The following is a 25,151-nucleotide window of genomic DNA, read 5'->3' on the forward strand; positions in this document are numbered from 1 at the left end:
AATTCAGTGACACCTCCCCCTCCTCCCGAGCTGCCTCATCATTGGAAGCTGCCTGATCCTGGGGAGCCAGGAGAAGCGAGAGAGTTAAAAATACCATTCCCAAGACTTGGTAAATCAGAATCTACAAGATAGAAATTAGGAATCAGAAGTTTTCAGAGCTTCCCCAGGTAATCAAATAAGCAGGAAACAAGAGACCTTGCTCAGCCTTCTGCTTACACACACAGGGATGAAGCACAGAAAAAAACAGAAACGTTTTTTTCCTCAAATGCTCAGAATTGTTTTAACATTTTGGGATGGTAATGATTCAGGTATTACTCACAGTAACTACTCAACAAATGCTTAATCAACACAGAATTCAACAAATCCTTTCTACTGAATTAATTCTGAATTAAATAGGTTATGGAGAAAATAAAGCCAAATAAGCATTGTTAACTTGGCAGCTGAATTTTAAAATAGATCTTATTACACTATCATTCATTTCCACTCTGTTTAGTTTGCAAAGGTTGATAAAGTTCACATAAGCAGAAATTTCTGCCTACTCTCGACTATGTTAAGAATGATACATTCAACAATATCCACTCAATTACGAGTGAATCAACTACGTGGCTGGCATCCTGCTTAGCTGGTTTCATGTCAGGTTATAATATGAATATTTCAAAACTGGCTTGTGTAGTACGGCAAATCCCTTAAGCAATATGCCAATGCAATTATTTCTGAATACATAAAGATAAAATGCTAAAAATACCTGGCTTTCTTGTATTTGGAGATCAGTCTGTTAGCTCTGACATTTTCTTTTTTCTCAGGGTTCTCTTACTGGCAGATTGTCTGGGCTTTTATAGTCTTATAGTAAAGCTAAAATCAGCACATATAATTGAGTACTTCCAAACAACTACACACAAACAAGTTTTGATGTTCAAATTGGGGGGAATTGTTATTTCTCAAAAATCACTTCAAGCATCCATTGCTTCACTATGATCTGTCAGAGGAATAATACTAACTTTCAAAATTCTGGTTCAAGGGCTTCCCTGGTGGCTCAGTGGTAAAAAATTCGCCTGCCAATGCAGGAGACACAGGTTCTATCCCTGATCGGGGAAGGTTCCACATGCTACAGAACAACTAAGCCCACGCACCACAAGTGTTCAGCCTGCGTGCTGGAGCCCAGGAGCCGCAACTGCTGAGCCCACGTGCCTCGACTACTGGTTCCCGCCCCAGAGCCCATGCTCTGCCACAAGAGCAATACTCTGCAATGACAAGCCCGTGCATCGCGACCACAGAGCAGCCCACTCTCCACAACTAGAGCAAAGCCCTGCAGCAGCAAAGACCCAGCACAGTCAAAAGTAAATAAATAAAGTGCAGTTCAACGCTGAGCACTTGGTAGATGCAAAACAAACACTGCTGTCCTGCTTGATATACTTTGAGTTTAAACTTTAGACCTGTGTTGTACAAAGATGTTGCTGCAAATGATAAACATCAATTAAACAGTTATCACGTCCCAATTCCTGCACTTTTGTTCATGCTAGGGGTATAACTCCCACAGTTTGACTCCAATCTTCCTTCTGTAGATATACAGTTTAGGGGGGTTTTGTTTTGTAATTTGGCTATAAAATGGCATGCAATAATGTTGAGGGAAGCATTTAGCAAAAGGAAAGTCAATAACTACAAGATGGGGCTGGGATCCTGAGGTCAGAGGGGTCTCCCTGGTAGCTCAGTTGGTAAAAAAAATCCACCTGTAACGCAGGAGACCCCAGTTCGATTTCTGGATCAGGAAGATCCCCTAGAGAAGAGATAGGCTACCCACTCCAGTATTCTTGGGCTTCCCTGGTGGCTCAGCTGGTAAAGAATCTGCCTGCAATGCAGGAGACCTGGGTTCGATCCCTGGATTGGGAAGACCCCCTGGAGAGGGGAATGGCTACTCACACCAGGACTCTGGCCTGGAGAAATCCATGGACCATATAGTCCATGGGGTCACAAATAGTCAGACTGGGATGTCCCCAAAGGACATCCTAACTAATGTTTCTGCCAAGACACTCTTTATGTTGACATCAGTGTTTTTTCCCAAAGAAGGTGGATCTGCCCCAGAGATCTGGCAATGCCTGGAGACATGTCTGGTTGTCACAGGATGAAGAAATGCTATGGGAACCTGAAAGCTAGAGGCCAGAGATGCTGCTAAACATGTACAAGGCACACGGGACAGCCTCACAACAAAAGACACCCTGGCCCTACACGTCGACAGTGCTGACAGAGAACCCCAGGTCCAGAGTCATCGAGTGAAACAGGTCAGTCCAGTCCATGAAGGCTGGGGACGCAGCGGGTGGAAGAGTCATCACCTGTCATCACCTGTCCTCTCCCGCAGCCTGCTCCACACCAACACCGTGGGTGATACGTGCACACCCACCAGAGGGCTCACTTAATCACTGGTGGCCTCAGAAACCTCACCGTGCTTCCCCTGTAAAGACACATGAAGACACCTTAAGGCCCCAGTGTTGCCCTCAGGTCCCATCTGCCGTGTGGTTACAGATATAGAAAGACAGTGGAATATTGTAGGGTGATTTTGCTCAGAAATATGTTCATTCCACTGGAAAGGAGCAAGTTCACCCCTAAATATTAAAAAAAAAAAATTTTTTTTTCAGAGTGCCTGAATGTCACCACCAAGCCTTACTAAAAGGAAATACCTTCACCTCAAATCCCTGATTTGTAGAGCAAACAGAACACAGCTGTTCTATTGCTGCTACCAGGCTGAAGCTCTGATGAAAACCGAGAGAAGAGAGCCCTGGAGACCAGCAGAAACCCAACATTTGAAGGCAGGCTTCCACCTCCAGAGCCACAGTTAGCAGCCCAGAATCTCTCAGTGTATCACCTCCATCTCTGCCACCCTCTCTGATGTGGAACAGAACCTGCAGGCTCTATAAGAGATGACAGAGCACTGGCACAGAAGGGAGAGCTAAGGGCCCCACAGGGCGGCTCTGCATCAGAGATCTATGCCGGCTGCCCGGGCTGCCATCTGCGGCCACTTCCCCAAAGGACCTCCTTCCTGCTCCTCTTCAGGACACCACATCCCTTTACTTGGCCGGGGGTGGGGCGGCTGCCCTGCAGAGAGCCCTAGCATGTGGGCATCGCAGCAAGTCAGTGTGGTGGGGGCTGAAGTTTTTCAATCTGGAAAGGCACTGGGACCACATGACTTCTGACTTAAGCCAGGGGACAGAAGATGGAATTGCCACAGATAAGCACTGATCTTGTGGCAAGAGCTCTGATAAAACAGGATGGGCAAAATTAAGTGAGCTGTCCAGGGTTGCACAGCCAGGAAGCAGCTGATTGGGAGCTGGAACCCACATCGATTCCTTGGACTTTCCAACCTACCACGCATGGCTGGCAACCCCCAGGGCCCTGGGGATGCCCTGAGCCTGGCTCTTTTGCAGTCCTGAATGATGGGGGTCCTCACCAGTCTAGGGAACTCAGATGGACTCACTCTGAAGGGGCAGGGGTAGAAGCTGTCATTTCCACAAGAGTTGATCAATGCCCTCAGTGTAGGCATTTCCCCAATAAGCATTCTGACTGACATTTTGTATTTCCTGAGTTTCCGAAAAGATACTCAAGATTTTACTGCACTGTAGCTGCTATTCAAAGTTGCATCGGTGTGATGAGATTTCAGGAAAAACTAGGGAGGAAAACTTACTTTGGCCCCAAATTACTTTAGTGAGGCTACAAACACAGACCACTTTGAAAGAAGTGTGTAAAAGAAGCTAAAGTCAAAACTTAAAGCCAAATTTCAAATCCACTGAATCGACAGCATTCTTCTCTTCCCCTTAGGCCCAACAATCATATTCACTGAGACTCAGAGCACAGAGAGAACAGGAAGCTGTTTGGAGGTATTCCACTTGTCGGTGTTCCTACTTCTCTACATCTATGCAAAGGGTCCCAACCCTGCTACATTCTAGAATCACCCAGAGAACTTTAAAAAAAAAAAGATACCCATGCTTTGACCCTACCTCCCAGAGATTCTGATTTAACTTGTTTGGGCCAAAGCACAGGCATTCACTTCAGTCAGTTCAGCTGCTCAGTCGTGTCTGATTCTTTGCAACCCCATGAACCGCAGCATGCCAGGCCTCCCTGTCCATCACCAACTCCCAGAGTCCACCCAAACCCATGTCTATCGAGTCAGTGATACCATCCAACCATCTCATCCTCTGTCGTCCCCTTCTCTTCCTGCCCTCAATCTTTCCCAGCATCAGGGTCTTTTCAAATGAGTCAGCTGTTTACATCAGGTAGCCAAAGTATTGGAGTTTCAGCTTCAACATCAGTCTTTCCAATGAACACCCAGGACTGATCTCCTTTAGGATGGACTGGTTGGATCTCCTTGCAGTACAAGGGACTCTCAAGAGTCTTCTCCAACACCACAGTTCAAAAGCATCAGTTCTTCGGCACTCAGCTTTCTTTATAGTCCAACTCTCATATCCATACATGACCACCTAAAAACCATAGCCTTGACTAGACGAAGCTTTGTTGGCAAAGTAATGTCTCTGCTTTTTAATATGCTGTCTAGGTTGGTCCTAACTTTCCAAGGAGTAAGCGTCTTTTAATTTCATGGCTGCAATCACCATTTGCAGTGATTTTGGAGCCCCCCAAAATAAAGTCTGACACTGTTTCCACTGTTTCCCCATCTACTTGCCATGAACTGATGGGACCGGATGCCATGATCTTAGTTTTCTGAATGCTGAGCTTTAAGCCCACTTTTTCACTCTCCTCTTTCACTTTCATCAAGAGGCTTTTGAGTTCCTCTTCACTTTCTGCCATAAGAGTGGTGTCATCTGCATATCTGAGATTATTGCTATTTCTCCTGGCAATCTTGATTCCAGCTTGTGCTTCTTCCAGCCCAGTGTTTCTCATGATGTACTCTGCATAGAAGTTAAATAAGCAGAGTGACAATATACAGCCTTGACGTACTCCTTTTCCTATTTGGAACCAGTCTGTTGTTCCATGTCCAGTTCTAACTGCTGCTTCCTGACCTGCATATAGGTTTCTCAAGAGGCAGATCAGGTGGTCTGGTATTCCCATCTCTTTCAGAATTTTCCACAGTTTATTGGGATCCACACAGTCAAAGGCTTTGGCATAGTCAATAAAGCAGAAATAGATGTTTTTCTGGAACTCTCTTGCCTTTTCCATGATCCAGCGGATGTTGGCAATTTGATCTCTGGTTCCTCTACCTTTTCTAAAACCAGCTTGAACATCAGGAAGTTCACGGTTCACATATTGCTGAAGCCTGGCTTGGAGAATTTTGAGCATTACTTTACTAGCGTGTGAGATGAGTGCAATTGTGCGGTAGTCTGAGCATTCTTTGGCATTGCCTTTCTTTGGGATTGGAATGAAAACTGACCTTTTCCAGTCCTGTGGCCACTGCTGAGTTTTCCACATTTGCTGGCATATTGAGTGCAGCACTTTCACAGCGTCATCTTTCAGGATTTGAAATAGCTCAACTGGAATTCCACCACCTCCACTAGCTTTGTTCGTAGTGATGCTTTCTAAGGCCCACTTGACTTCACATTCCAGGATGTCTGGCTCTAGATGAGTGATCACACCATCATGATTATCTTGGTCATGAAGATCTTTTTTGTACAGTTCTTCTGTGTATTCTTGCCACCTCTTCTTAATATCTTCTGCTTCTGTTAGGTCCATTCCATTTCTGTCCTTTATCAAGCCCATCTTTGCATGAAATGTTCCCTTGGAATCTCTGATTTTCTTGAAGAGCTCTCTAGTCTTTCCCATTCTGTTGTTTTCCTCTGTTTCTTTGCATTGATCGCTGAGGAAGGCTTTCTTCTCTCTCCTTGCTATTCTTTTGAACTCTGCATTCAAATGGGTATATCTTTCCTTTTCTTCTTTGCTTTTCACTTCTCTTCTTTTCACAGCTATTTGTAAGGCCTCCCCAGACAGCCATTTTGCTTTTTTGAATTTCTTTTTCTTGGGGATGGTCTTGATTCCTGTCTCCTGTACAATGTCACAAACCTCCATCTATAGTTCATCAGGCACTCTGTCTATCAGATGTAGTCCCTTAAATCTATTTGTCACTTCCACTGTATAGTCTTAAAGGATTTGATTTAGGTCATACCCAAATGGTCTAGTGGTTTTCTCCACTTTCTTCAATTTCAGTCTGTATTTGGCAATAAGAAGTTCATGATCCGAGCCAAAGTCAGCTCCCAGTCTTGTTTTTGCTGACTGTATAGAGCCTCTCCATCTTTGGCTACAAAGAATATAATCAATCTGATTTCGGTGTCGACCATCTGGTGATGTTCATGTGTAGAGTCTTCTCTTGTGTCATTGGAAGAGGGTGTTTGCTATGACCAGTACGTTCTCTTGGCAGAACTCTATTAGACTTTGCCCTGCTTCATTCCGTGCTCCAAGGCCAAATTTGCCTGTTACTCCAGGTGTTTCTTGACTTCCTACTTGGGCGGCTGCGACGGTGCTCGAGCAGGGTGGCTGCGATGAGGGCAGGGGCGGCAGACAAGAGGAGCTACCCCACATCCCGAGGTAAGGAGCAGCTGCTGTGCTTTGCTGGAGCAGCCTTGAAGAGAGACCCCTACGTCCAAGGTAAGAGAAACCCAAGTAAGATGGTAGGCGCTGAGAGAGGGGATCAGAGGGCAGACAGACTGAAACTACAATCACAGACAACTAGCCAATCTGATCACACAGACCACAGCCTTGTCTAACTCAATGAAACTAAGCCATGCCATGTGGGGCCACCCAAGATGGGCGGGTCATGGTGGAGAGGTCTGACAGAATGTGGTCTACTGGAAAAGGGAATGGCAAACCACTTCAGTATTCTTGCCTTGAGAACTCCATCAACAGTATGAAAAGGCAAAATGATAGGACACTGAAAGATGAACTCCCCAGGTCGGTAGGTGCCCAATATGCTACTAGAGATCAGCAGAGAAATAACTCCAGAAAGAATGAAGGGATGGAGCCAAAGCAAAAACAACACCCAGTTGTGAATGGGACTGGTGATGGAAGCAGGGTTCGATGCTGTAAAGAGCAATGTTGCATAGGAACATGGAATGTTAGGTCCATGAATCAAGGCAAATTGGAAGTGGTCAAACAGGAATATTGACATTCTAGGAATCAGTGAACTAAGATGGACTAGAATGGGTGAATTTAACTCAGATGACCATTATATCTATTACTGTGGGCAGGAATCCCTTACAAGAAATGGAGTAGCCATCATAGTCAACATAAGGGTCCGAAATGCAGTACTTGGATGCAGTCTCAAAAATGACAGAATGATCTCTGTTCATTTCCAAGGCAAACCATTCAATATCACAGTAATCCAAGTCTATGCCCCGACCAGTAACTCTGAAGAAGCTGAAGTTGAACAGTTCAATGAAGATCTATCTACAAGACCTTCTAGAACTAACACCCCAAAAAAGATGTCCTTTCATTACAGAAGCACAGGCATTAGTAAGTCTTAAAAGTTCCCCAGTGATTCCAATGTGCTGCCAGAGGCAAGAATCACTGTTCTAAACCTTGTAGATAGGAAGCAGCTTCACACTACAAAAATAAAAACCCTCTCCTGAGAGGAAGGGAACCAGTGAACCAAGCACCCGCCACAATCCACAGTGCCCTCTGCCCCCTATCCCCAGCCCTCCCCGCCTCTTCGCAGGAACTCTCCTTTCTTCTTGGGTATGCTGCTGCTGCTGCGTCGCTTCAGTCGTGTCCGACTCTGTGCGACCCCAGAGACGGCAGCCCACCAGGCTCCCCTGTCCCTGGGATTCTCCAGGCAAGAATACTGGAGTGGCTTGCCATTTCCTTCTCCAATGCATGAAAGTGAAAAGTGAAAGTGAAGTCAGTCAGGTTGTCTACTTGAAAGTTATACAGTCATGTCTGACTCCTAGCGACCCCATGGACTGCAGTCTACCAGGCTCCTCCGTCCATGGGATTTTCCAGGCAAGGGTACTAGAGTGGGGTGCCATCGCCTTCTCCGCTTCTTGGGTATGGGAGGTGCCTAACCTGAGCCCTCTAGCACTCCCCGCACAGTCCCGCGGTGGTGGCCCCACTCACAGGATTCACCAGTGTCCCTTCAGGAGAGCAAGGAAGAACCAGGAAGCTTCATTTACAGCCAGGGGCAGAGTCTCCGAAATGATCAATACCTTGACTAGAAAACAGGAGATTTGGGGTAGGAGGCCAGGTCTGGGTCTCCAGCAACCAGGCACCACAGCACTCCCAGTTCACTGCCAGACCCCCCAGGGAATGCTGAGCACAAGTGACCCTGCTGGACAGCCAACACTGTGCTACTTCCCTGGGCAGGAGCCTGCAGGGGCTCCCACTGGCCACGGGATAAAACCCAAACTCCGCAGCCTGGCGTCCATGCTCTTCTATCGCCTGCCCGAACTGTCCTAACCCTTTCTTTGTATTTGATCCCTCCTCCACCTAATCAGACGCCGCACAGCCTGAACACCCATTATTTATTTCTCTCCCATCGCTGTTCTGCCTAGCCAAAACTTGGGACGTCCAGCATTTTAACTATATCAGGGTTATCTTTGTTCCACGTCTGTCTACGTTTGGGGAGGGAGTCTCTCTCCAACTGGACTGAGCTCTTCAAAGGCTAAAATCACACATTTCTCTGTATTCCAAACAGCACTCGACACAAGGTCAGGCCAAGGGGCAGGAGCCCAGTGAATGCTCGGTGAAGGGTGTCTGTTAACTGATCACATGCCCCTTCGGGGAACAGGTGGCATATTGCCACCCTCATGTGCACCTGCATCCAGGTAAAGTCTAAACGTGCTCTCCAGAAAATCCCCACAATCTCCCAGGCCCTCAGACTTCACAGAAATCAATACACAGACCTGTGCCATCACACAGTTATAGCAGGGCAGTGGGTGGCACAACCCTGCAGGACAGCAAGCTTCCTGAAGAAACTCTCACGGTTGCAGGACTTCTGCTCAGTGTGCAGGCCACCTGCTTACAATCCTTAACATTTCACTGAGAACAAATGATTACTCCTTGCTCTACTAAATAATCATTATCATCATTTCACTTGCAGATTTCAGAGCTAGAATGTGCCTGTGCTTTAACTGCTGTGCAAGCCAATAATGTACAAAACCTGCCCCCAAACAAATGAAAGCATTACGGTTTTAATAAGGCATCTGTTGTCTATGTCTGCATCCCGACTGCTGCCCTGCAGATCGGCTCATCAGTACCATCTTCCTATATTCCATATACACACATTAATATACGATACTTGTTTTTCTGACTTACTTCACTCTGTATAACAGGCTCTAGGTTCATCCACCTCATTAGGACTGACTGTGCGTTCTTCTTTATGACTAATATTCCACTAATATTTGTGTACCACAGCTTTTTTGTCCATTCATCCGTCAGTGGGCATGTAGGATACTTCCGTGTCCTAGCTGTTGTCAATAGTGCATACGTATGGGATCCAGAAAGACAGTACTGATGAACCTATCTGCAGGGCAGCAGTGAAGATGCAGACGTAGTGAACAGACTTGTGGACACAGTGTAGGAAGGAGAGAGCAGCGTGGAAACATACAGATTACCATATGTAAAACAGATAGCCAGTAGGAATTTGCTCTATATGGCAGGGAGCTCAACCCAGTGCTCAAGACAACCTAGAGGGGTGAGGTGGGGTGGGAGATGGGAGGGAGGTTCAAAACAGGGGGGACATATGTATACCTGTGGCTGATTCATATTGATACGGCAGAAACCAACCCAATATTGTAAAGCAATTATTCTCCAATTAAAGAAACAAACATAGTAAAATAAATAAAGGCCAAAAAAAAAAAAAAAAAAAGCCATCTGAACAATCACTGCTATGTTCACCTAGGTTTTGGCAACTGAGTGAAGTCAAGTGTATCTCCTTTTCAACCACATGAAATAAATTTCATTTAAAACCTAACTGGAAAAAAAAAAACAAAACACCTAACTGACTGAATCATAGAACCTTGTGCTTTAACTTTATGCAAAACAAAGTCTCCAGTTTCCACTCAGCGGTCACAGAAGGGACAAGGACCACGTCACAAACATGCTTTGATCCCGGAATTGAGTCAGCGTCCTTAAAAGAACGACTGCGCATGCATCCTTCTCTTAGGCCTTTTGAAGCCCATGCTCTCCCCTTCCAGATGGTCTGCTGCTCTGCAGGGGGAGCTGGTCTCCACGCCGACTTCAAAGACAGCCCACGTTCCAGCCAGGAGAGATACTGCAAAGCAGCGTTCAAAAATGCTTTTGACCTCAGACATGACTACAGGATGGATGCAGTGTTTTAATCAGCAGTTCCTGTAGCTGCTCTCTAGTACAGAGACCCCTAAATGACACCAAAACCATTACATAATTTGCTAGGATGGAAACTCATGAATTCCATCTTACATCAGAGCAAAGAAAATAAACCCTAGAAAATCTGGAGACTCAATTAAATAGTAATTAAAAATGAAATATGACCTTTGCTTGTTCAGTAGCCCTCACATCTCTTAGGCCAATGCCCTGAAAGGGTAGAAACAGATGCAGACAACATGAACTCAGAATCACACACACCATATGTAATTGGCTAGAAAACACAAACACACAAATTCTGATCTGGCTGGCGATCGTGACTTTTATGTGGGTTCTGGTGCCTCAGATGGCCAACTTCTCACCCCTCGCACTCTCAGCTGCTACCAACCTAAGTACCAGGGCAGAAGCACTCATCTCCCTCGGGCTGCTTCTCGCTCTATCCTCGTTTGCCACTGCCTGGAAGCCAGGCCACCCCAAGTCCTTCTAGCTGGTCACTGTGTGGTGATCAGCCACGACCACAGGGCCTCAGGGGAAGGCACAGCGGCTCTCTGCCACTTACCAGTTTTGTGACCCAACTCCTCTGAGCCTCGGTTTCCTCATCTGCAAGATCATACCTTTCCAAAAGGGCTGTGGCAAATATTCAGTGACATCGCATACTTAAAGCAGCCAGCACAAAGGCCAGCTTTGTAACTTCGTTTTCTTTCCTGCTAAAAAAATAGCGAAGGACTTCCCTGGGTGGCTCAGTGGCTGAGGCTCCTGATGCAGGGGGCACCGGTTCAATCCCGAGTGAGGCAACTAGATCCCACATGACACAACCAAGAGTTTACATCTCACAACTAAGACCCGGTGTGCGCGTGGGCTCAGTTCCTCAGTCGTGTCCAACTCTTGGCAACCCCCTGGACTGTAGCTGGCCGGGATCCTCTGCCCATGGGATTCTCCGGGCAAGAATATTGGAATGGGTTGCCATTTCCTACTCCAAGGGATCTTCCCGACCCAGGGATTGAACCTGAGTCTCCTGCTTGGTAGGCAGATTGTTTAGCACTGAGCCACCTGGGAAGCTCTGCAAAATAAATATTAAAAGAAAAAATAGCAAAGGCAAGGTGTTCAAGGGGGAATCTGTCACAGCTTTAACCTGCAAGTACAGGAGTCAGCAGCAGCACCAAGAACACCGAGGGAAGAAGGAACAGCCATTCCCTAGGAACATGGAAAACAATTTTCATCAGTCTCCGACTGCTAACAACGAATAGCATTCCCCTGGCCTCAATCGTCCCTGCTTCTACACCCGATTTTAAAGCAGGCTAATTAAAAAGCCTCCTCCCTAAGAAAACCTGAAAGTGAAAGTCACTCAGTCGTGTCTGACTCTTTGCAACTTCATGGACCATACAGTCCATGGAATTCTCAAGGCCAGGATACTGGAGTGGGCAGCCTTTCCCTTCTCCAGGGGATCTTCCCAACCCAGGGATTGAACCCGGGTCTCCGGCATTGCAGGTGGATTCTTTACCAGCTAAGCCACAAGGGCAGCCCAGGATAACCTGGATACCAGAAATAAGAGAATGGGCAAGTTATTTATGGTTTATGTACATAGTGGAAGAACGTGCAAGACTTTAAAAGGACGTACTGAAATGATTTTCATTACCTGGGAAAAGGTATGTGCTCTGATGTTAATTATTAAAAAAAGGATAAAAAATTCTGGGATGACATAGAAAGAGGGAACTACACCAAACGTTAACATCTGTTGTCTCCGGAGGTGAAATTATCTGTGATTAAAATTCTCATAGCTATTTTCTGTTTTTTGTTTTTCACTTTATCCTCAATGAGCATATATTACATTTCAAATCAGGAAAAACCATTTTTTTAAGTTCCTTGGTTTGTCATATATATCATTTAAAACATGGTACTGTAAAGAATCTCAAGTAGTAAGATAAGGATCAAAACTATCCAAGCTTGGATAAGAGTATAGTATGTTATCAATGATAAAAGCAAAGTAGCATCTTTTTTCCTTTGGCAAGGGAACTTTTGGTCAATTTACAATTCATCAGCACTTTTACTATGCTGGGAAGACTGGAAAAACAGAAGATGAAAGTCAAACAAATGAACTCTTCTCCTTGTATCAGGGGCAGTAAAACATTTGGTGGGAGGGAAAAAAAAAAAGCTTGAAAGTAGAAGTCAAGCTAGGGGAGTCCCTCCTGCTTTCAATAATTTGCAGTAGAACTGGTCACCATCATTAAGGATAACAGAGAGCTGACTACACAGAAATTCGTTCTGCCTGGCCTAAAAATGTCACCGTGTTCTCCTGAGACACTACTTCCAATTCAAACCAACCACATATGTGACTATGCACACCATGCTGCCACTTCTGTCTTCAGAGCTGAAGGTAATAACTGCTGTTCATGGAGCGCTTACTCTACGCCTTCTGTTCCTCAGCTTAGTCCATCTCCCAGCAATGCATGGAGACAGATGTCACTCTTTTACAACAATCCCGGGGCTCAGAGAGGGTAGATGCCCTAAACAAGGGCATTCAGCTAGTAAGTGCTGAGAACGGCCTCTACCCCAGGCCTGTCTGACCCACGGGCACAGGAGTTCCCCGGTTCTATGGCCTTGGGCAGAATGCTTTCATACTATCTACCCCTCATTCTGAGGTTGGCTGAACGAGCAGAACCAGTCCGTCAAGTTGGGAAGAGGTTGGGACAGAGTGAGGGCCAAACGAGGAGGGTACCTGGGGCCTGAGGGATCTGAGTTAACGCAGCTGTGGAGCTCTCACAACACCCCCCAGACACTAATACCCCGCACTTTGCAACCCACTTCCTGCTACATGTACACAAACTGTTGTCTATGCGCTTCCAGAATGGATGTCATCTGGGCACTGCATAGAAAGTGTGTATAAATAATAAAACGATTTTAAACAAGCCCCACCATGAATACTAGGCATGTTCTTAAGCAGAAAGGAACACTTTTACATGAACGTGCCTGAAGTGGATGCTCTGAATACTCAGCAATCTGAATGGCAGTTGCACCAAAGCAGAACAGGGTCTTTGATTGGACTGCCGTGTTTCCACACGCTGCTCCCATTAAACGCTAACAGCGGCTGCAGGATAAGTGAACCTCTTCCTTGTGTTTCACTGTTAAAGCCCGTGGAGGCTCTGGATCTCAAAGGTCACCACGCCCTGCTGGAGGCAGGGCTGGCAGACCCTACTGTCTCACTCAGTCTTTCTCAGTCGGGTTGGCAGACTGAAGAGAGTAGTGACCCAAGGATGCGAGGCTGAATGTGGCGGCCACCAGGCACACGTGCCCCATGTTTGACTTAAGGACAGAATTTTAACTTTTATTTAACTTTATTAAATTTAAGTAGTCCAGGGCTTCCCTGGTGGCTCAGTGGTAAAGAATCCACCTGCTGATGCAGGAGGCACGTGTTAGCCCTGATCCGAGATCCCACGTGCAACTAAGCCCGCGCACCACAAATTCTGAGCCTGTGCTCTAGAGCCCAGGACCACAACTACTGTGGCCGACGCACCGAGAGCCTGTGCCCCACAGCAAGGGAGGCCACCGCACTGAGAAGCCGTGCATCGCGTCTAGAGAGCAGCTTCCGCTCGCCACGATTAGAGAAAACCCCGAGCAACAACGGAGCACAGCCAAAAATAAAGAAAAACTATTTTTTTTAAAAATTAAGTAGTCCAGTGGCTACAGTACTGGCCAATATGGTTATAGATGACATATTTGCAGATGTAAACATGTATTTATAAAAATATAAGCATACTAAATACAGTGTTACGACTTGCTTTTTTTCACTTAATATAACATGAATTTTTTTCCATTTCAGTAACTGTACCTCTGGATATTATTTTTAATATCTATATTTGTGCTGTCCTGTACAGTAGCCGCAAAAAATGTGTGGCTGTTGAACACCTGATATGAGGCTAGTCCTAACTGAGATATGTTGTAACTGGGAAATACACACCAGATTTCAAAAGCTTCATATGACAAGCAATGTAAAATACATTAACAACCTTTACATTGGTTGCATATAACCAATGACAGTATTTCAGAGAGAGTGGGTTAGGCAGAACGTACTATTTAATTTCACCTGTTTCTTTATACTTCCATTCCTAGCAACTCGAATAGAGGAACTGAGAAAATGGTCACTCAAGCTAGTGTCTGGTTCTGTAGATTAGGGAAGGCCCACTGATTTGTCCTTGGCTAGGCCTAGGCGTAGGGGAGCTGCCAAACAGGTGTGGCCCTAACAACAGATCAGGCTGGGAATGGCTCCCAACATCGCCCAAAGGCATCAGACAAACCTTCATTCTGCTGCCCCGCAGCCTTATGGCCTGGAGCAAATTATGTACTTTACTTTCCTCCAACTTTCCTGCACTTGACTTTTTTCCAACTGAAAAAACGGTGATGATAACAGACACAATTCAGAGGGATTATGAGGATCAGATGAGAATCTAGAAAAGTCTGGCAATTTTTTATAAAGTTAAATATTCACTTAGCACGTGACTAAGCAATTCCATCCCTAGGTACTTACCAGGAGAAATGGAAACACATCTACAAAAGACTGGTATGTTCACAGCATCTCTGTTCATGATTAGCCCCAGCCTGGAAACAACCCAGAGTCTACCAACTGGTCAACAGATAACAAGTTATGGAACCTTCAAACAGTGGAACATTACTCAGTAATGAAAAACACACAACAACAACAAAACAGGCAACAGAAGAGCCGCATTCTACCTATGGAGTATCTTTCTTAATAAACCTGCTTCCCCTTAAAAACAACAACAAGCATGCAACAGTATGGAGGACGCGCAAAGCTCTAAACTAAGTGAAAGAAGCCAGACACCAAAGACTATATCCTACAAAATTCCATTTATCTGTGACATCCCAGAAAAGGTGAAACAGTAACCAGGAAGCACATCAGCAGTTGCCAGGTACTGACTGCAAAGAGGACCAAGAAAGTATTTCAAGTAATGAAAACGTTACACAGTGGTTACATTTACATGTGTCAGTTCAGTTCAGCTGCTCAGTCGTGTCTGACTCTTGGCGACCCCATGAATTTCATGGGTTAAAACTTATCAAACTAGCACAGGGCATATAAAAAGTGCTTTAACAATGCTAACTGTTCTCATGACAAGTATTGTCTAAAACCAAACTCAGATTCACCATCCTTCTGGGAAGACCAGCTACCCACTGCTTACCTTATACTCTTTTTGTAATCATTTCTAGTGTCCCTGTTTCCCTCCTGCCACTGACTTGAGATGTGGCTTTTCTGACTTCACCGCTTCATGATCACTCTGGACTCTTCTCTTCCTTCCACCTTTCTTACTGAGCCTTGCACACTGCCAACAAATGAAGTTCCTAAAATACCACCTTCTGCCACATGTGTGCTTTGAGCCCTTCCCTGCTATTCAGATCCTTTAGTGTGGCATCCGAAGGACCCCACAATTGGCTCTAGTCTCATTTTCCATCTTTTCATTGACACCAGAATCCTCTACAATAAATCTTTGTGCAATGAATGAACCAATGAAGGCAGGGACTGAGTCTGCCTTGCTTAGACCCACATCCCAAGTGCCTAGGATGGTGCCAGGAACACAGGGGTATACTCAGCAGCATCTGATGAATGAACTAAAGACCTTCTGCACCCTGAAAATGCATCCTGACCTCAGAGAACACAGCTGCTCATTCTCTCATTCTTTTTTTTTAACTGAGATCCTTTTGGTGGGTTAGTAATAGTTTGGAACAAGATAAACAACTAGGGGTTCTGGAAAGTGTTTCAAAATTTATGTGTTGAAGCTTATAAGGCTTCTATTTCTACTTAAAAAAATCTGTCAATAAATATTGAAGTATTTTTTTCCCTTTAACTCAAAACAAAAGGTCTCCAAGTGCTCATAGTTCCAGTTGGTTTAAGATGGTTTTGACCATTATGTAGATTTTAAAATTATTTTCTTCTTAGTCATATAGGGTTTCATTTACACCCATAATGGACTGTGACTAAAGGCAGATTTAAGGAAAAGCCAACGGCAAAATATGAGTTAGTAAGACAAGAAATGGGAATCATTGTAAAAATGGTTATTCTGAAAACTGTCTGAAGCAGCAGGTGTATTTACCTTATCACATTTCTTACTGTAAGATTTCAGAAGCCAGTGTAATTCAGATCCCAAAGATAAAATACTATAATTTTTAAAAACGTGCTAATCTGAATAGAATATTGTTTAAATTTAAAAATCACTTCCAGAGGTGGTTTTTACAGTTGAGTATTATTATGAAAAGAGTCTGCAAGGGGAAAAAAAGGCCCGTGGAATGCTGATTTACAACAAGCTCTCTGGAAGGCTCTGTTAAGCCTTTCCTAGTTCCCCCAGGAGAAGTGGGTGGGGCCATACCCACCTGCCCTCCCTGCTCCCAGGCAGACTGGCACTTTCCATACCTACTTCTCCTTTGGCTTATGGGTCTACCACATCTACCAGGGTTGTAAGCTCACTATTTCATTCATCTTTTTAGCTGAATACTCAACACAGTGGTTGGCACACAGAAAACTAAGTGCTTGCTAATGTTCCCAACGTCTTCGAGGCTTTCTGACAGGGCAGAAACTGTGCACTTCATCGAGCAGGCTGCGTCCAAGCCTGGGACACGAGCCCACAGCCTGACTGTGCTCGTCTTAGGGGAAAGGAAAGCAGTCAGGCCACAGAATATTCACACGTTTCTCAGGAGGCAGCATTCAGAAGATGTCAGCTCCCTGTTCCCCCTCCACCCCTACGAATGGCGATGAGCATGGTCACTTGTCAGAGAAAGTGGCAGGAAAAAGAACAAAGCAGAGGGCTTTCTATTTTGTTTTTTCACCCTGCTACCAGAGATCAAGTGTGTGTGACCTGATGTTGGGATTCCTTTGATGATGAACAAAAGCTGGGATGCAAGGAGCTGAAGTGGGCATTGGCCAAGGACCTCCCTGTGGGCCTGGCCTCCGGGAACTCCTCTGCTGGTCTGGTGGCTGAGCCCGTGGCCTGCCCACTTGCCTCTTCCACCTCCCCTGCCGTCTCTGAACAACAACAGCCAGCTCTGCTGCCAGGCCGGCCTGGTAAGGAGACCCTGAGCTCTATCTCTGAGCCTGGCTGCCAGAACGTGTCCCTCCAGGGTAAAAGGGAAAAACAAGGAGTCGGGGAAGGGGGTGGGGCTGAGGGGGTCTTTGAAATGTCACTGGTCTTTTTTGCTATTTTCTAGCAGTCACAGGTGACAGTGAGACGAACTTTTAAAGAAATAATTTTCCTTTTTCCATTCAGTGCCTAAAAAAGTACAAATACCTAAAAAGTTACTAGGCGCTAACAAATACAGAGGGTAAACTACAACCAAGACAGTGACATCTATGTGCTGAGTTCTGTTCAGAATGACCCATGTGTCTGAGTTCAGTTAATCATCAGAGCCCGAGCATCTTCGTACTAACCCCACCTCACAGATGAAGAAACTGAGGCTGGGACTTCCCTGGTGATCCAGTGGTTAAGAATCCACCCTGTATGCTGGGGACATGGATTCAATCCCTGGTTGGGGAACTAAGATCCCACATGCCAAGGGGTAACTAAGCCCTTGCGGCCCTACTACTGAGCCCACGAGCACGACTAGAGAACCCCTGTACCATGCTGCAACTAAGACCTCGCATGCTGCAACTAAGACCCAATGCAGCCAAATAAATTTAAAAGAAGAAACTGAGGCTGGAGAGATTAAGCAAGATCACTAAGGCACTGCCCCGCTCCTCCAGCTATTTACAGTTTCCCCTGTGTTGGAGAGAGAGGCCATAAACAGAGAACAGGGAATAAGAAATAATCTGTGTGTAAAATGCTTGTGACTTTCACACAAATAAAACCAAGTGGGAATGACAGAGGAAGGAAATGACATGTAGTTTGGTAGGTAAGACAGTAGGTAGCCGTCTACAGGCAGGGCTTCCTGAGCTGAGCCCTGAAGAAATGCATTCATTCAACAAACTCATGGGTTCAGCAATACTTACTGAATGCTTCCTGTCTGTGGCAGAGACTGTGCTAGTTTGAATCAAAATAGTAATACATAGACAGACATGAAAGGCTAGATTTCAAGTTAAAAAAAAAAAAGGAAAGAAAAGCACCCACAGTGGCTGAACAGCGGCCCATGTGGCCCTCTCCATTTAGGGAGTGGGAAGGGGAAGAGGCGAGCTGTCTAAGCATAGCCCCACTTCTCCCCGGCCCCCTGAAAAAGCCTCAGCTGAAAAATGAGGAGAAATGGCCTCTTTCTGATGAGCCATGTCAAAGAAATGTGGGCAGCCTTGTTTGAATATCATAAACAGAGGTGCTGTGGTAAAAGGCGGGTCTGAGGCCAGGGCTTTCCGGCCCAGAGCCCTTTGCCCTTCCCCTGTGTACTCTGACCACTAAGTCACCTGGCACTCACACCTACATGCACTAGGCAGGCTGCGACCCAGAGCAATTCTTCACACTCACAGGACATAATTCATGTACTGTTTTCAACACAGCTGTCTCTTGAACAGCATGGGTTTGAACTGTGTGGGTCCGCTTACACGAGAATTTTTTTTCCCCCAATAAATATGTACTGTGGTACTACACCACGTGAGATTGGTTGAGTCCACCAATACAAAGGGCAGTTATAAGGTCACATGCAGATTTCCCAGTGTAAGAAGGGTCAGTGCCCAAACCCCTGTGTTGGTCAAAAGTCATTTTTAGAGGATTTTCTTTAAGTGGTAATATATGTGACAGTGCAGTGCATTTTTAAAATGCACATCTCTCACCAATTTAAGTAAGTAACTCTCCAAGTTAACAGTTTTCAAAATTCTTCCAGTGATTCCAGCCTGAAGACCCAGAGCCCATGAGCAGGTTTCAGGTCAGTGAGGTGCCGAGAGGTCATATACACACGTTTACACATTTACACGTGTTTACAGAGAATCTGTCCCTCTGATGAATCAGATACCTGGAAGGAGCTGGACCCAAAGAGATAAAAGACTCAGAATATATCCTGGGGTTAGCATCCAGCAATGTCATAAAACTTTCCAGGGTGAGGGCTAAGGGGTCAGGGGCTTATTTTCAAGATAATAAAAAGTGTTCTAAAATTGAGTATGGCAACAGATATATGATTCTGTGACTACACCCAAAAGCCATAGACTGTACACCTTAAATGGGTAAACTGTATGGTATGTGAATTACATAAAGCTGTGACACAAGCAAACAGCTTCCGGGGAAGACGCCTGTTACTCTGCAGTGAGTTTCCCAAGCTAACATTATGTTAATGAATACTCTGTTAGCCACTAAAAAAATAACTACTGGATTATTTGAAGACAATAATGACAATGGAATTCTTTTTTGCTTTCAACTGTCCTCTTTTGGGGGAAATGCATGATGTCGTGATCCTGAGCTAGAAATGGCCAGATTTACCTCAAATTTGGTGGTCAGAAAGTCAGCCGGAGATTAAGTGGCCAACCTGCAGGGACTCAGGTCCCAGTACTTATCCAAGGTCAAGTAATTGTTTCTTAGCCCTTCGTTAAAAGTTTCAAGCTGAAAACACAGGGCCCCCCTCATCACCTCTGAAGAGGAGCTGTCTTAATTTCCCCAAACCGTGGGCACGTCATCCATGAAAGAAGTCACTGACAAGGACAAATGCCAGTTTAAGGGGAAAAACAATAGGAAAAGCCTACTGCTCTTCCTGCCACAACACCCCCCCTACACTTAATCAATTACGAGTTCTGAAACAATGCCTGTGTGTCTAGCTTGCCCATTTTCAGGATGGAACAGAAAGGAGCTTCATTTCATAGGAAGCTGCCTGGAAACCGCTCACACCACCTGCTTGCCGTGGAGAACAGAGGGTTTGTTTAACTTACCCCAGATGCACCCACTGAGGCGCTCAATCAACAACCTGTATTTTGAACAATCTCAAGATCACAGTACACATGGAAGCTATGTACACGTGGGTGGCTGTTTTCATTATTCCCCCAGGGGAGCAAAGCAGGTAAGTATCTTTTCACTTAAAATAAACCTCAGCCCCAGAATCCTTGTTTCCTCCCAGTAACTCCAGCCAGGTTATTATCTGTATTCCTATGGCAAGAAAGCTTTCTAGTGGGATAATCCTCAAAAGAGGTGATGTATGAGAATTATGAGTCCTCAGCCCCTACATCAAGGTACAAAACAACTGATTCTTTAGTACAAAGAGACTGAAGAAGAGACTGAATCTATGAATTAACTAATTACACGTCTCTAAGCATCCAGCTCAGTTTTCTGACTGCATCCATCAGGAGTTTCAAGGACAATCACAGAAAAATATATAACCAAGTCGAAGATGAGTGATTCAGTTCCCAGAAAATCACTATTATTATCTTATTATAATGTGTGCGAGTGCTGCAAGGTAATGATCATTCTGCTTCCACTTGTCTATGCAAACACCCTGGAAAAAATGTTAATATTCAATATAATTTGGTAATCAAAATAAGTTTCCAAATAACATCTCCAAAGGAAGCCCAGATGGATTCTGATATTGAGCACTGGACTATTTAAACTGCCAAGGCCTTCAAGCAACCATGTCTCCGGTTTTGGCATCCCATTTGAAAAGGTATTCTGGTGATATGGGAATAGAGTTTAAAAGACTATTTAAAAAACAAAAGGTGAGAAGAGCTTGAAGCTCAATAAACCAAGCCACAAAAGGAACTTCAAAACTCTTTGTTATGACAGGTAAAGATTCAGGTCGACTTGCAAACACCCTGGAAAACAGAAGACCTCAGAATCTGACAGAACAAAGTTCCATGTGAACAGGAGCTGTGAAGTTCACCTCCAGCAGGTGTCTGGCACATGCTAGGTGCTCAGCACATCTCTGTTAAGGGAACGTGTATTGTTGAATAAACAAGCTGTGCAGGAATGCACTTTCCAAAATCAAAGTTCAAGGTAAGATCCATTTTCAGTAAAGATTTTAACATGAAATATTATCTTTTCCACCGACTTGTAAAATACTCTTTTACGCCTCAAATACCACTAAATCATCTTTTGTTTCTCAAGAACAAAATGCACCAAATGCAGAGTCAATGGACCCTAATTCTGATGAACCTCAAGGAAGAACAGTTAAAAAGGGAGGAAATGGAGATTAAGACCCATCAAACTACAGCATAGTGACCAGCAAAAATTGGATACAGACATTTGACAACAACCTTCTCCAAAACTGGAGGTTCTCCTCTGGTTTCTATTTCAGCTAGGTAAGCATTTTTCTTCAGTCTATTGACTTCCAAAGTTTTCCCTTTCATGTAGTCGAGAACTTACATATCTCATTCATAATGCTCCCAAAGTTTCCCACAATTTACCTGGGTGGCTTCTTTTACCATAATCTCTTTTGTCTGGAAAATTCTTCCCTTTCCACTCCCCTACTCCCCTTGCTGAAAGCATCTCTAACTATTGTCCTTTCTGATTTTATGGAAGTTTCATTTCCTTGCAGCAGAAGCCTGCTCTATTTCCTGAAGCTAAATTCATCGTGCTCCATAAATGTGAAAATAAAATCATTCAAACCACATTCAGGCACAGAACCACCTACCAACCTGCACCTTCTGCCGGTTTTTCATCCCAACATGCCTTTCTGGTGGTGACCTTGTGTTCCCTTCATCCTTCTGGCATCTCTATTTTCCAATCCACACAATTTTCCCTTCCCAAGTCCATAAATTCTAAATCATATGGAACAAAACATTTTCTGCTATAAAACCTTGATAAAAAAAAAAAGGCAACCATGGACAGAAATTAGCTTACTTGCAATCAAAACATGTTAATGTATTTAACCCTTTGCATATATGTGGCCATACAATGAATAGATGGAAGGAGGAAGGGATGTACTTTACAAATACTTCGTAAAGACTTTTTCATCTGATCTTCTTAACAACCTTGGGAAGCAGGCAGGGCAGGCATTTTATTACTCCATTTACAGGTGACAAAACTAAACATCAAAAAGCTTAAGTGGAAAAAAAAAAAAAAGGCTTAAGTGCCTTGCCCAACCAATGTCATCACATGACATGTCACCCCAAACCCATATTAGGGCCCTGCCTCGTCCAACCCAAAGGATGTCTACCATGTACCCTCTCCATAGCTTTCTGTCCTACATACAGTCAAGGAGTAACTTCACAGAGATTTGGCATTTGAAAGGGAGGATGATCCTCTGACTTTGGGGATACCGTCTCCCTTCAGTTAACAAGCCAGAAAACCATCTTCCAACTTCCCAACAGAAAACAATGCCTTTTTCTTCTGTATACCACTTTTAACAACTACTGCTTTTCAAAACAATTTCCAACAGTTCCTGTTTTAAAGAGACTTACCCTTAAGAGTCTACTAGTCCAAAAAGTTTGCATCAGCATAGGATTTTCTCAATAAAGTTCGGGGCTGATGCAATAATTTTCAGTCTCATATTTTACAGCTAAAATGACAAGAACACTGAACAGTAAAAAATTACGCAAGACAATGCTGCAATTTTTTTACTCCACCACATCTGCCTCTATGTGTCTCCTGTGAGTCACTGTCTTTGGTGTTCAGTCATCATTATAGGAACTCCCATTCTCTACCCTAAATTATTTTATTTCTTAAAGAAAACCTCTGCAAAAACAGAATCCTATAACATCTTTCACCACTTTGCTGAAGCACTGACCCCTCAATGTAGAGCCTCAGATGTCATGCTGTTTCAATTTTTTATCACTACAGTTTAACACAAACAGAAAAGAAGACGAAGGACGGTTACAATTCATTCATTTAGTCATTCAACAGACACATGAAATCCTATCAGATGCCTGGAACTGGGGCCCAAAAATGAACAATAATCATCCCTCCTCTCACAGCCCGGTAGAGTGGAAAACTAAAGGAGTAAATACAGAATAAACTGATCAAGGTTAAGGTGGAGGTGAACACAGGGCGTGGGGCAATGGCCATCCATCATGAAATGCTTTCTGGAAGAAGTAGTCTGTGAGCATTTATAACCAACTCTCTCTGGACTTTCAGTACAAAATAAGCCTAAGACCCAACCCCACTCCCTGAAAGGTTATAAGATGTACTGGTCAACAGCTAAGTTAAAATAATAATCTAATTTAAAAAGCAGAATTTATTCTTGATTCCCAGCACTAAATTTCAACTCCTAACCCCTATTCCCTTAGCACAAATTACAGAGGGGTTAACAAATTCTGTCCCACACAGTGCCTTCTCACAAGTCTGTAGAACAGAATTAAAGACATGCACAGTGAAATAAAATGCACTTTAAAAAATACATGATCATTTTCCTAAACTGGAAGTGAACACTCTGAACGATCCAAACCCTACAAAGCATGACTGTTGGAAGAGGAAACTGAGGTTCAAAAAAGTCCCACTTTAATACAACAGAATAAAAGATATCTTTGAAGTCGCCAGAACAGCTTGAGCAAGAAGAGAAACAGAAGGCTATTGTGGGGCTTTAGGCTCCAGATGATGAACCCCAAACACCCTGCAATGGTAAACAAACAAGCCTCTTAGCCGGAATCTGATTTGGTGACCCAACAAAACATTACAATCTAAGGAATCTCTCTCTCCCCATTCATTATTTCCCAAACAAAGTCCCACTGGCTAGCAGCTCCTGGTTTTTTGGGGGTTTTTTTTTTTTACTGGTTTATTGCTGGTAAATTATAATGCACAGTGTGCTTTTCAAGAAAAAAAAAAAAAAAAAAAGGTACAGCACATGAAAACAACCACGGTTTTAAAGACCCATAAAAGACACTATGTAACAGAAATGAACTCTGTCTGTGTTTACTATGAGGACCTATTACTCCTTTATGCTACTCCAGTGGGTTTTAAACTAAATTGAATGCTACCACTGCCTGCTAAAGAACAAGTTAGAGGAGGGAAGGAGCAATTTCAAACACCTGCCTCAGCAGGAGCCCAAACTGCCTCCCTCACCATCTCCCCGTGCCTCAGGCAAGCAGCTGACCTGGAAAGGGAGCTTCAGACACCGGCCACTCTGCCATCCCAACAAGTAGGCTCTATAAAGTCATCCTTCCATTTGACCCGGCACACCCTCATTTCCACCACTCGGATGCCCAGCTGAAAGGAGGGAAACTCAGCCGCCCCAAAGAGGAGAAATGGAGAGGGTCCTGAGTGGTCCCTTTCCTCAGTCGGCCCGAGGTGGGCCCGGGGGTCCCTCACCTCCCCCGACTCGGGATCCCTTCCCAGGGCACCGCCGAGCCCCTCCCACTCCCTTGGCCCAAGGGGCTGCGGTTACCACCCTCGTCCCCTCAGGACTTCGGCTGCCGCCTGGGCCCCGGGGACCCTGGCCCAGAAGCGACGCCACGCCCAAGCCCTCTCGGCCCGGACCGCCGACCCCTGCCCCGGGCCCCTCCCGGGCGACCCAGCCCGGCCGCCCGCAGCCCTCTCAAGGCCCGGGGCCGCCCCGCGCCGCCCGCCCCGACCGGCGGGCCGCGCACCGTGTGAGACTGCAGGCTCTGGCTCGCCTCGATGGCCGCTGTCAGCGGCACCGTGTCGTCCAGCAGCACCTTGCCGGCCGGCAGCTTCTCCATGAAGGCCATCCCGGGACTCGGGTCCGCCACCGCCTCGGGACCTGGGGCAGGAACCGGGGGCGCCGACTCCTGCCGCCCGCCGGGCTCTGCTGCCGCCGCCGCTGTCAACACGCGCCGCCCCACGCGCCGCCGCCGCCGCCCGCCGCGCCCGCGGGGTCCTAGCGCCGACCCGCCCCCTCCGCCTTGGCTGTCGGCACAGGCAACCCTTTCGCGCTGCCACCTCCCGCGGGGTCCTAGGGCCAAACCGTCGCTGTCACAGCTGTCCTGGATCTGCGCCTCCAAGCTCCACGTAGCCGCACTGCGAGCTCGGTACCCTCAGCACAGGCCTCAGATCTCGGGACAGTTCACCCTAAGCCATCACCCCCAGAGGTCC

The 25,151-nt window shown here is 45.4% G+C and overlaps 1 protein-coding gene across 14 annotated transcripts in view; it reads right to left on the reverse strand.

The window, feature by feature from the left end:
• Nucleotides 1-24,899, reverse strand: part of PXK (PX domain containing serine/threonine kinase like) — an 81,634-nt gene extending 56,735 nt beyond the window's left edge. For 10 of the 14 annotated variants that reach the window (XM_019984791.2, XM_019984790.2, XM_070776427.1 and 7 more), the window contains exon 1: nt 24,686-24,896. In XM_019984791.2, coding sequence (XP_019840350.2) covers nt 24,686-24,787 — 102 coding nt within the window. In that variant the 5' untranslated portion in view covers nt 24,788-24,896. Of the gene's footprint in view, nt 1-24,685 lie in introns of all 14 variants that reach the window. The other 4 variants (XM_019984794.2, XM_070776429.1, XM_070776422.1 and 1 more) reach the window with 2 other exon arrangements.
• Nucleotides 24,900-25,151: the final 252 nt, after the last annotated feature.

The sequence above is a fragment of the Bos indicus genome, chromosome 22 (assembly GCF_029378745.1).
Source record: "Bos indicus isolate NIAB-ARS_2022 breed Sahiwal x Tharparkar chromosome 22, NIAB-ARS_B.indTharparkar_mat_pri_1.0, whole genome shotgun sequence".
NCBI lineage: Eukaryota > Metazoa > Chordata > Mammalia > Artiodactyla > Bovidae > Bos > Bos indicus.